General features: G+C 41.1%; 1 protein-coding gene across 8 annotated transcripts in view; it reads left to right on the forward strand.

Moving 5' to 3' along the window:
• Positions 1–12443, forward strand: part of LOC133487196 (mitogen-activated protein kinase kinase kinase kinase 4-like) — a 91278-nt gene that overhangs the window by 54375 nt on the left and 24460 nt on the right. For 2 of the 8 annotated variants that reach the window (XM_061793380.1, XM_061793382.1), the window contains exons 15-20: positions 2806–2949; positions 5064–5276; positions 8822–8931; positions 10215–10363; positions 10457–10545; positions 11545–11726. In XM_061793380.1, coding sequence (XP_061649364.1) covers positions 2806–2949; positions 5064–5276; positions 8822–8931; positions 10215–10363; positions 10457–10545; positions 11545–11726 — 887 coding nt within the window. Of the gene's footprint in view, positions 1–1660; positions 1865–2805; positions 2950–5063; positions 5277–8821; positions 8932–10214; positions 10364–10456; positions 10546–11544; positions 11727–12443 lie in introns of those variants that run through there. The other 6 variants (XM_061793383.1, XM_061793381.1, XM_061793386.1 and 3 more) reach the window with 5 other exon arrangements.

Below are 12443 nucleotides of genomic sequence, written 5' to 3' on the forward strand. Positions count from 1 at the left end.
GTCTGTTTACACTAGCTGCTTGCTTGCCTAAAGTGTCCAAAGTGTCCAAAGTGCGGCCCAGGAACCATTCGTGACTCACAGTCATTTTTTATTTTTTTGTTTAATTTAATTTAACTAATTTGTTTGTTAATTTATAACTGTAGTTCATTTAAGATATTTTATGTAGTAAAAAAAATATTTTTATACAGCTACATTTAGAATTAGCTAATTAATAATGACCATATTTTATTTAAGTTTTAATTACTTATGTTTAAGTGCTTAAATAATTAGCACAATTTTTACCAAAATAAAATGCACTAAATACACAATTTAAAACATTTACAGTCCTGCTGACCATTATTGGCACACCTTTGTTTTTTTTGCATAACCTGTATAATATATTCAGAAATAAATGGAAATATACCGAATTGATGTCATCAGGATCTTTCAATTGGAGATCCAAATTAATTTAACAAAGAAAAGTTTTTTTCAACTTCGATATTTAAATGGGGACAAAAAACAGAAAACAGCATGTGCAGCACCTCTCCTTAACTCATTCACTGACAGCCGTTTCCTTAGCAGGGAACCCCTAGACTGCTAGGCATTTTCGAGCAATTTCACTGATTCTCCAAGCCACACAGAATATTATGTACTATGACGATGTAAACACCAAAACCACCAAATGAAAGATCAGACTCTTTTCTTCCATCTGAAAAAAATGTTTGTCTCAAGCTTATACCGTTCTTTAGCAATCAGCAGTCAAATATAGGCTACTTTCAGCCAAATCTCTTTCTGGAAGAAAAAAACGGATGCAGTCAAGAGACTGACATTGGTTTTCTGAAGTGTTCCTGAGCCCATGTGGTGATATCCTTTACACATTGATGTCGTTTTTTGATGCAGTGCCGCCTGAGGGATCGAAGGTCACGGGCATTCAATGTTGGTTTTCAGCCTTGCCGCTCACATGCAGTGATTTCTCCAGATTCTCTGAACCTTTTGATGATATTACGGACCGTAGATGATGAAATCACTAGATTCCTTGCAATTGTACGTTGAGGAACATTGTCCTTAAACTGTTCGACAATTTTCTCACGCACTTGTTCACAAAGAGGTGAACCTCGCCCCATCTTTGCTTGTGAATGACTGAGCAATTCAGGGAAGCTTCTTTCATACCCAATCATGGCACCCACCTGTTCCCAATTGGCCCGTTCACCTCTGGGATGTTCCAAACAGATGTTTGATGAGCATTCCTCAACTTTCTCAGTCTTTTTTGCCACCTGTCCCAGCTTTTTTGGAATGTGTTGCAGCCATAAAATTCTTAAGTTAATGATTATTTGCTAAAAACAATAAAGTTTATCGGTTTGAACATTAAATATCTTGTCTTTGTAGTGTATTCAATTAAATATAGGTTAAACATGATTTGCAAATCATTGTATTTTGGTTCCAACTTCATTGGAATTGGGGTTGTAGTTTTTTGCCCCCCTGTAACATAGAAATTACATTATCCTGCATCCCTAATTGTTTTTTGTGCGCACTGCATATTGTAAAAGTAAACATGACCCACATCAGATTAGGGCCACAATGAAAATTTAAACAAAAAGTGAGGGTCCTCCTGGTGGCAAATGCAGTGATGAACGTTCTTTGGCTTGTCTTCGTCCTCCTCCTCCTCCATGCGTGCACTCAGGAATACAAATGGCGAGAGCTGGAGGAGCAGCGGCAAGCCCAAAAGCTCCAGAAGCAGCTTCAGCAGCAGCAGGCCTACCTGCTGTCCCTCCAGCACCAGCAGAACCTGGACTCTAGTAGCCCCAAAGGCGCCCCCAAAACCCCAGAACACAATACGGAACCGGAAAAGAAAACAACGGTGACTGAATCCGAGCTTGTCACAGAGGTGATAACACTCGAAAAGTGAAGTCTGGATGAAGTTTTTTTTTTTTTGCTTGGAGTGCGCTGCTGCTCTGCTGGTGCTGTTTCTGCTGGTGTGGAAGCTAACACTAATCATTAACAAGGCTAATCAATTAATCAATCATCTAATTGTGTGATTGATTTTTCTCGTATGCTGGAAAGTAGTAAAAAGTCTCACAGTTTCGCTACTTTTTAAAACAGGCATGTCCACTTTATGAAAACTTTTTAACATTAAAGTGCATCTGCACCATATAAAAACATGTCCACTTTAAAGGTCCTTTCCATCAAAATCTATTTTTTTCTACTGTTTTATACATAGCATACTGTAGTTCAAAGTGATTCTGTTACCTGGTTTAAGTTTTGACATCTATGCGGTTTGTCGTTCAATGAAAAAGACGATAAGTTAAGCTGTAGTGATTGAATGGGAACTGTTTTCAAAATGTCCTCATCTCTTCTGGCCATTGCTTTGCGGATGGTAATCAGATGACCGGCTAGCAGAGGCTCCAAGGGCTTTGCAGAACCTTCGACAGACTTGTGAGATGAGTCGCGGACCTCTATCGAAAACCAGGTCCGAGGGAATGCCATGAGAAAACAAAATGAAAACTGGGCTGATCAAGATTTGCTGGTGCTTTGAGGTTTTGTGGTTGTTGTTGACTTTAGGAGGTTCCTCTACTATCAAATGTTTTCTGGCATTTTCCTACTTTCTGGATTGGTACCTGATGGTGTGACGGACCAAACATCTCTACTCTTGAAATGAATTTAGGAGGTCCTCTACTATCAAATGTTTTCTGGCATTTTCCTACTTTCTGGATTGGTACCTGATGGTGTGACGGACCAAACATCTCTTCTCTCGAAATTAAGTGTGGGCTAACAGAATATTCACAACCCCTTGCACTATTGCCAACACTTCCTGTGTGTCTTTAACAGGCAGACGAACGCTACCGGAAGAACATCCAAGGTTCTCCTCAGTTGGTGCAGACCAAACCACAACAACCACCAGTGCCGCCACGGTCCGAGTCCTCCTACCCTAATGGAAACACAGAGGTCATGCACCGACCTGTGGAACCACAGGTAAAAACAAAATAAAAATTTTAAAAAAAGATACGCCAGAAATGCTTTCATGTTTCTTCACGTGGCAACATGGAATTTGGTGAGCATGTCTATCATGAGTAGACCCAAAAAGTCTCAGAATCCATGCTTGAAAAGTCACAGCAGGGCGTTCCAAAATTCAGCCCTCGAAGCCACTTCCATTTAGCAACATGACATTTGGTGGCCATGTCCATCATACTTTGATCCCTAAAAAAGTCTCAAGAAGCAATGCCCGAAAAGACATCTGCCATTTTGGTTTGAAGTGGGTCTTTTAGGATCTTTTGGGATAATTTCCAGGGGTCCTTCAATTTTGGAGAAAATTCGGCCTCCGAAGCCAGTTTAACTTAGCAGCACAAAATTTGGTGGGTACAGTATTGAAGCAATTTGCTAAAATCATTTAAGTTCAATTTACACACAGAACCCCATATTGACAGAAAAAAATTGAATTGTTGAAATGTTTGCAGATTCATTAAAAAAGAAAAACTGAAATATCACACAGCCATAAGTATTTAGAGCCTTTGCTGTGACACTCATATTTATTTATTAGCATATATTTATACACTCAAACTGAGCAATCGGCGGAGAAGAGCCTTGGTGAGAGGGGTAATGAAGAACCCAAAGATCACTGTGGCTGAGCTCCAGAGATGCAGTTGGGAGATGGGAGAAAGTTCTCGAAAGTCAATCATCACTGCAGCCTTCCACCAGTCGGGGCTTTATGGCAGAGTGGCCCGACGGAAGCCTCTCCTCTGTGGAAGACACATGAAAGCCTGCATGGAGTTTGCTAAAAAGACCTGAAGGACTCCAAGATGGTGAGATACAAGATTCTCTGGACTGATGAGACCAAGATAGAACCTTTTGGCCTTAATTCTAAGCGGTATGTGTGGAGAAAACCAGGCACTGCTCATCACCTGTCCAATACAGTCCCAACAGTGAAGCAAGGTGGTGGCAGCAGCATGCTGTGGGGGTGTTTTACAGCTGCAGGGACAGGACAACTGGTTGCAATCGAAGGAAGATGAATGCGACCAAGTACAGGGATATCCTGGACGCAAACCTTCTCCAGAGTGCTCAGGACCTCATACTGGGCCGAAGGTTCACCTTCCAACAAGACAATGACACGAAGCACACAGCTAAAATAACGAAGGAGTGGCTTCAGAACAACTCCGTGACTGTTCTTGAATGGCCCAGCCAGAGCCCTGACTTAAACCCAATTGAGAATCTCTGGAAAGACCTAAAAATGCCTGCCCACAAATGTTCACCATCCAACCTGACAGAACTGGAGAGGATCTGCAAGGAGGAATGGCAGATGATCCCCAAATCCAGATGTGAAAAATGCATCATTCCCAAAAAGACTCATGGCTGTATTAGCTCAAAAGGGTGGATCTACTGAATACTGTGCAAAGGGTCTGAATACTTATGGCTGTTTGATATTTCAGTTTTTCTTTTTTAATAGATCTGCAAAAAATTCAACAATTCTGTTTTTTTTCTGTCAATATGGCATGCTGTGTGTACATTAATGAGGGAAAAATGAACTTAAATGATTTTACCAAATGGCTGCAATATAACAAAGAGTGAAAAAAATATGGGGGTATGAATACTTTCCGTACCCACTGTCATGAATTGACCCACAAAAAAGTTTCAATAAGTCATGCACGAAAAGACAGGAGGTCCACCATTTCAGTTTGAAGCGGACATTTGAGATTAATTTTGATGATTTCTAGGAGTCTTTGGCTTTTTGGAAAATTCAGGCCCCAAATCCAGTGTTTCTTAACATGAAATTTGGTAGCTGTGTCTATTATGAGTAGACCCACAAAAAAGTCACATGCAGAAAGTCTATTCTGGGTCATTTTAGTTCCTGTCCTATATTTGTCTTTTCGTCACATTAAACATCGTCTTAAAGTTCTTTCTTCCAGCTTCTTCTTCTTCTTGGTGGTGTAGATGCTTCTGGATACAAAGTCTCACTCCTTCTAACTTGTTGTTTGATGCTTTTCTAAACTGACAATGTTATTTTTTCCAATAAGATCAAAAGACAACTCTCTGGATGCATCTGCATGCTCACCCTTCCCCTCGAAATGTTTTTTTTTTTTTTGTGTGTAAAGGTGCGCGCCCTAAAAAGCGGCGGCAACCTGCCTCCGCCGCCCGCCACTGCTGTGTGTCGCTCACACTCCTTCAGCGAGCCTCACCATCACCCTCCATCTTCATCATCCCCATCATCATTGTCGTCACACCACGCACACACTGACGCGCAAGCCCAACCCCAGACTAGACCCCACCAAGCAGTAACCCCCACATCTGCAGAAGTACCACCCAGGGTAAGGACGGGACAGACCATAGATGCATTTACACCTAGAATACATTTTAATAGTGAAAACAGTACTACTTTAAAACTGTAAAAAAACAGTTCACTGGGTAATAGTTGTATTTGATGGTGCTTTCTCTCTTTCGAGTTAAAGGTCAGATATAAAAAATTTGGGAAGTCCTCTTAATATCTCTAGAATCCCTTTACAATCCATAACCGCCATTTTGAGGTGATTATATAGCAGTCACACAGCAGTTTAATTGATAAATATCCTGGTGCGACGTAGCAGGAGCCCTCTATCTCTATTCATTTTGCTTTAGCATTAGCTTTGCGCTGTTGTGTGCACGTTGTTGTTCGGTTGACTGTCGCGTAATTTATTTCTTGATGGTTTATTGTGTGGCAGCTGGTTGTACTTATGGTGCGGGCAAGGTCAAGAGCTTCTATAGCTTTCCAAGTGATAAAGCAATACGTGACCAGTGAATCCGGGAAAGTCAATCGGCTGCCTTGTAAATACACGTAACTTTTGAACCGGTGTGTTTTCGAAAACATTAAAGAGAAAGTATTGGATACATGGTCATAGTTCGACACAGGCTGAAACCAGCTGCAGTGTCAAGATTGTCCCTTCGACAATCGCGTCCTCAACCCGGACACTTGTTTATGACTATTGGTTTTCCTCTACCGACAGCAAAGGCTGTTGGAACAAATATACACTGTATTTATATACCGTAAACATACACATCAGTCTGGATTTCCAATCCACTCTGTGCAATATTGTGTCATCCCTTCTCCAGCGTCCTCCGTCGCATTGACCCAGTCGTGAGTGACCACTTTAAAAGTGTGGTTTGCATCTGTTAAGTAGCCGCTCACCATCGCCACAAACAAGTACCGACCTCCTGATTGGCTCAAATATGTCTGTAGTTTGAGTTGGCTCCTGTATGTCGAAATCCGCCTCCTCGAACTCCAAAACGTTGCTCGCCATTGAGTGTACTGCGTATCGGGCTAATATTGTTTGACTACTCCAATGTCAGTTCTGGTAGCTCTTGCTTGGATAAAGTAAATACACTCACGATGTTCGGGAGTACTCGATAAAACCTCATTTTTAGCCAAACTATGATTGAAAACTTGCTGGGAATGATGTGTATGTTTTACAAACTATTAACAATACAAATATGAATTTTAAGCAACCCTGTAAAATATTTGCTATCTGACCTTTAAATATACTGAACAAAAATATAAATGCAACACTTTTGTTTTTGCTTCCATTTTTCGTGAGCTGGACTCCAAGATCTAAAACTTTTTCTACATAGACAAAAGGCCATTTCCCTCAAATATTGTTCACAAACCTGTCTAAATCTGTGTAGGTGAGCATTTCTCCTATATCGAGATAATCCTTCCCACCTCACAGGTGTGGCATATCAAGATGCTGATTAGACAGCATGATTATTGCACAGGTCTGCCTTACGCTGGCCACAATAAAAGGCCACTTTTAATGGTTTTCTGACCCTCCACAATAAAGTAAAACTGCACATTTCAGAGTGGCCTTTTATTGTGACCAGCCTAAGGCACACCTGTGCAATAATCATGCTGTCTAATCAGCATCTTGATATGCCACACCTGTGAGGTAGGATGGATTAGCTCGACAAAGGAGAAATGCTCACTAACACACATCTAGACAGATTTGTGAACAATATTTGAGGGAAATGGCCTTTTGTGTATGTAGAAAAAGTTTGAGATCTCTGAGTCCAGCTCACGAAAAATGGGAGCAAAAACAAAAGTGTTGCGTTTATATTTTTGTTCAGTGTAAAATAAATCCATTATAAGGAATAAAAGTTAAATTAAATTAATAAAAACTGGGAATAAAATAATAACTATCAAAAACTTAAAAATCTAGTCTAACCCTAATAAACAAAAATGTTACTATGTACAATAGCAATTTAAAAATTGCAATAAATACTTTTAAAAGTCCATTGAGTAATAAAATGCTGTTACGGAATATTTTTTTAATTCTTTAAAATAAATAGTTATCCTCCCGGATGACCAAGCTTCTCACCCTATCTCTAAGGGAGAGCCCGGATACCCTGCGGAGGAAACTCATTTCGACCGCTTGTATCTGGGATCTTGTTCTTTCGGTCACGACCCACAGCTCGTGACCATAGGTGAGGGGAGAAATGTAGATCGACCGGTAAATTGAGAGCTTCGCCTTTTGGCTTAGCTCCTTCTTTACCACAACGGACCGATACAAAGTCCGCATCACTGCAGACGCTGCACCGATCCGCCTGTCGATCTCCCGTTCCATTCTTGCCTCACTCGTGAACAAGACCCCAAGATACTTGAACTCCTCCACTTGGTGCAGGAACTCATCCCCGACCTGGAGAGTGCACGCCACCCTTTTCCGACTGAGGGCCATGGTCTCAGATTTGGAGACCATTTAATCAATGGATGGTTAATTTAATAAAGTAGTTCACATTTTTAATTAATACATTCACATTTTAATGATATAGGTTTAATTAACATTTTGGCACAAAAGTACCTGTTTACAAAGCATTAATTAAAATATACAATAAAATTGTTAGAATTATTTTTTTTAAATCAATAAAATGACATTGAATAAATTCATTAAAATTTAATTGGTAACTAAAAATTATACAACCATCTTTACTAATCGCACCCGAGTCATAAAAGTTACATTTCATTACGAGGCAAGCTTTGACTGCTTTAAAAAAAGACCATGACAAAGCATTCATTAACAAAAAATATAATTGTTAGAATTTTTTAAAATCAATATGATATTTAATGAATTCAGTAACATTTGTACAGTAAACAAAAACTATACAAGCATCTTTACTAATTGGACCCAAGTCATAAAAGTTACAATTCATTAAATTTCATTAAGAGGCAACTTCAAGCTATCTTTACTACTCAGGCAAATTAGCGTGCTTACACGTCTCAACTGTGCAAGCTTTGACTGCTTAAAAAAAGGATATGATAATAATAATAAGTAAAAGCTTTCTTGTACACTCCCTTTTCTTGCATTGTGCTTTCATACAGTATTCCTCCGTGTGGACTACAAACATGCCATTTTTTGTTTTGTTTTTTAACCAAGTGTCAACTTCAGGCCATCTTTAGCACGTCTCAACTGTGCGAGCTTTGACAGCTTCAATACAATTATATAATAATAATATAATTCTTTGACTTTTCCCAATTGCCAGCGGCTGCACGAACTGGCCTGAGTTTTTTTTCTAGCTCCGAGCGTCAACTTCGAGCTATCATTACCACGTCTCAACTCTGCAAGCTTTGACTGCTTTACAAAAGAGGATATAATAATAATTATTTGACTTTTCCCAAATGCCAGTGGCTGCACTAACTGGCCTGAGTTTTCTTGTGCACGCCTTTTCTTGCATTGTGCTTTGAGTGTCAAATATACAGTCTTCCTCCGTGTACACAGCAAACAAGGCGGCTGGTGGCGAGCCACTTTGATGAGGCCCAATGGGATGTCGTGTTGCTTCCATCAGTCTTTTACGTGTGTATGAACTGGTGGATGCTTTTGTCACATAAAAGGTCCCCGTCAGGACAACGTCCCGCTCGCCGGTGTTGCCGAGGCGAGACTCGCCTCATCGTCATGGCAATGTGCCACACACCGGCCAGGCTGTCAACCGCAACGCTGGCAGGTAACAAACTGGTCTTCATAAAAACTGTCCCCTTGTACAAGAGAAATAAACACAAGAGAAATAAACACAATGACTAGAAATAGTCCACAGTGCCCAAAACATTTATTGCACGTGAAGTACGTGACATATGATTAAAGTGATTGCTGCTCTCACAAGTTATGACCTCGTTCACTGCCTTGGGTGTTATATTTGTCAACTGGAAGGCAACCCTTTACTAGCACCAACATCTATATTCGTCAAACATGTTTTTCAATGGGTAGGAGTGTAAGGGTCTCACCCAGCCTGAAATTCATGTTTGTAAACTACTGTAATGACTAACAGATCACTTTAGATGAAGGTGAAGACTCAAAGTCTGAACATAAAAGTAACACTGATAACTTGGTTTTTCAAGGAGAATTTATGATACTTTTAAGACTAGATTTGCACCACAATTTTGTCTCACTTCGCTGACCTTTTCATGAGCAGATTCTTATTAAAGCCTTCTCGCTGGTGGGCTTTAGGAATGCAAGTGTTTGGCCAGCTGTCTTGTCAACCCTGCTTTGGGGCTCAGTATTGCAAGGGGCCCTTGAACTCAGTCCCTCGACTTCCACATCGGCATCGGCACTCACTCCCCGTCCTCCTTCTGTTTTATGGTCCATGTTCCATGCATCCAGCAGGAACGTCTGGTTTTTCTGTCCTTTCTCAGTCACACTGATCATTCATGTTCGATGGCTGAAAGCTCTATATTAAAAATTCAAATCAGTACTGGCAACAGATGTTACATTGTAATATGAAAAAGTGGGACTAAATTGCGTTCATGTAATATGGATTGAAGGAGAGAAGGGAGGATTGCTTTGATCGCTAAAGCTAAGATAGCGGTGGTTCGTCCTTTGATTAGCCCTCAAATTCTCTTGATACTCCGGAGGCTTCTGGTAACGAAGCACGGCTGTTTCAGGGCAATCCATGAGGGCAACCACTCGTCAGATGGACCGGGACCAAGTTCGCTGAATTCATCGAACCGATCTTCGATAAGCTAAGATTGACAAATTGACATCAATGGCGGTGAATAAGTTAATAATCATTTCCACCTTAAACAATACAAATATGCAGAACAACTAGAACTAATCCACAGAGTCCCCAATAATGTTCGCTTAGCACGGGCAAATGCACACACATTGTAAGTACATGTCATTAATCTGGTAGCTCCGCTCACCAATTATTTGCAATAACTGCCGACATGCACAATAGAAATCAAGTAGAAATCCTTAAATTGTGCACCTGTGTGTTGTGTCCTCGTTGTACAGTGCGGCCGAGCCTCGGCTGCTGTGGGAGCGAGTAGAGAAGATGCTTCCCAGGTCTGCGGGCAACGCTAGTGGCTCAAGCGGTTCATCGAGCAGCTCATCCAGCAACTCCAGCTCGCAGGCCGGCTCTGGAGAGCGGTTCAGGGCCTGCTGTGAGTGCTAACGACATACATGCTATTGCCACAAAAACACCCCTAAAAAAGTCAACGACTTTTCTTCTTCCACACCTCGTTCCTCCGTGCCAGCCTCCTCCAAATCAGAAAGCTCGCCCCTGCAGAGGCCGGAGAACGCTGGGAAAACCTCAGAGGAGAGGCCAAGGCCGGGCAGACCAGCGGTGAGCAAGGAGTTAGCCTGCTAGCTGACCTAGAGCTAGAGCACGTAGATAGAGCCACGGTCTTTTCTTTCCCACTACCAAACAATAAACTCTTCGGAATGTCCCATACTTGACTCAGTTCTTCTCTAACTTTTTTACCTGATGTGAACTTATAGCGATTGTTACCATGTGTCAACTGCAAGCAATTTTTTTACCATCTCTACTTCTAGGGTTTTTTTCACATGTGATCAAAGTTGACATAAATTGCTAAAAATTGACAATTGCAAATTTTTACCATCTTCAACTTGGAAACTTTTTAGAAGCTGACACCTGGTAATTTCTATTTCAATTTGACCATGTGTCAACTCCTAGCTTTTTACCATTTGTTAACTTCTACTTTTTACCACGTATCAACTTGTAGTGATTTTTAGTATATGTTTGGAGGTGCCACGTTGGCTATAAATTGGCAATTGCAAATTTTACAATAGGAATCTTTTACCATGTGTTTGAAGTTGGTGCATGGTAGAAATCTCTCTAAGTTGACTACCAGTATTTCAATTCGACCATGTGTCAACTTCTTGCAATTTGACCATGTTTCAACTTCTGGTGAGTAAACCATGTTGACTTCTCAAATATTTACCCTATCAACTTCTAGCTGTTTTTTTAACCGAGTGTCAACTTCGAGCTATCTTTACCATGTCTCAACTTGGCGATAACCCCCCACCCACTCCACGCACCTCCCATGTCAACTTCTGGCAATTTTCTTCCAATTTTCTTCCAACTTCTAGCTTGTTACCTTCTGTCATCTTTGGACAATTTTAACCATGTGTCAACTTTTAACATTTATGTCACTGTTTGGAATAACTCACTAACTTTGCCTCCCGCAGTTACGCCGCTTCATCTTCTGACTTATTGGCTGGCGTGCCTTGGAATAACCCTGCTTCTGTCTAACAGCTCCCTGTTTCCAGCTAACCGAGTGTCAACTTTGATCCCATTTTTGATTTTTTTTTTTTTACCCAGCAGGACCTGACTGCGCTGGCTAAAGAACTCCGTGCGGCGGATGATATCCGCCCCCCCAACAAGGTGACTGATTACTCGTCGTCCAGCGAGGATTCGGATACCACAGACGAGGATGACGACGAGGAGGTGGACCAGGAGGGTGGCGAAGAGTCCACCTCAGGCCCGGAGGACTCCAGAGCTGTGTATGTGCACCACATAATCTATATCAGGGCGGCCACACTTTTTTGCCTTGAGAGCTACTTTTCAAATGACTTACTCAAAATTATCTACCTACACTAAAAATGCTTATATGTATATAGTGTGTGTGTATACTGTACAAACTATATAATGTATGTTTATGCGTGTTTAAAATAGAATATTGGATATACAGTATGTGGGTGTCATGCATCTAACTGGAGACTGTTTTTCAACTTACTATTGCCTTTAAAGTAATAATTTTTTGAGTAAAGAAACATTTTCAATGCACAAATTTTTGTGTATTGTAGCCACGTCTGACATTTGTAACATAACAAACTGCATGAAAATTGCTAAAAAATTCAGTGAGTTATGATTTCTTTTAATGAGTGCTCATGCCCAACAGTCTCAATAAAAATGAATGGAGTGGAGGGGCGGGACAATCGCAGAACTCCCGGTTCAAGATAGCGTGCACTCTACGGGTGTGCAATCTATTTAATCTCTTTGTTGCAAATTTCTATTGTACTGCACATTTGTTCCTTGCAGAGGACACGCTTTGGCTCACTATAATTTATTCCCGGTCACCGTCGCTACACATGTGCCACAACACTTGCTCGGTAGCGCACCTCCGCCCCACGCGTGCGGTGTTGTGCACACACGCACAGATGCCACACACACACAGAGCTCCCGTCACATTGACGCCAAACAATACCCGTAGCAACGGT

This window comes from Phyllopteryx taeniolatus, chromosome 12 (assembly GCF_024500385.1).
Source record: "Phyllopteryx taeniolatus isolate TA_2022b chromosome 12, UOR_Ptae_1.2, whole genome shotgun sequence".
NCBI lineage: Eukaryota > Metazoa > Chordata > Actinopteri > Syngnathiformes > Syngnathidae > Phyllopteryx > Phyllopteryx taeniolatus.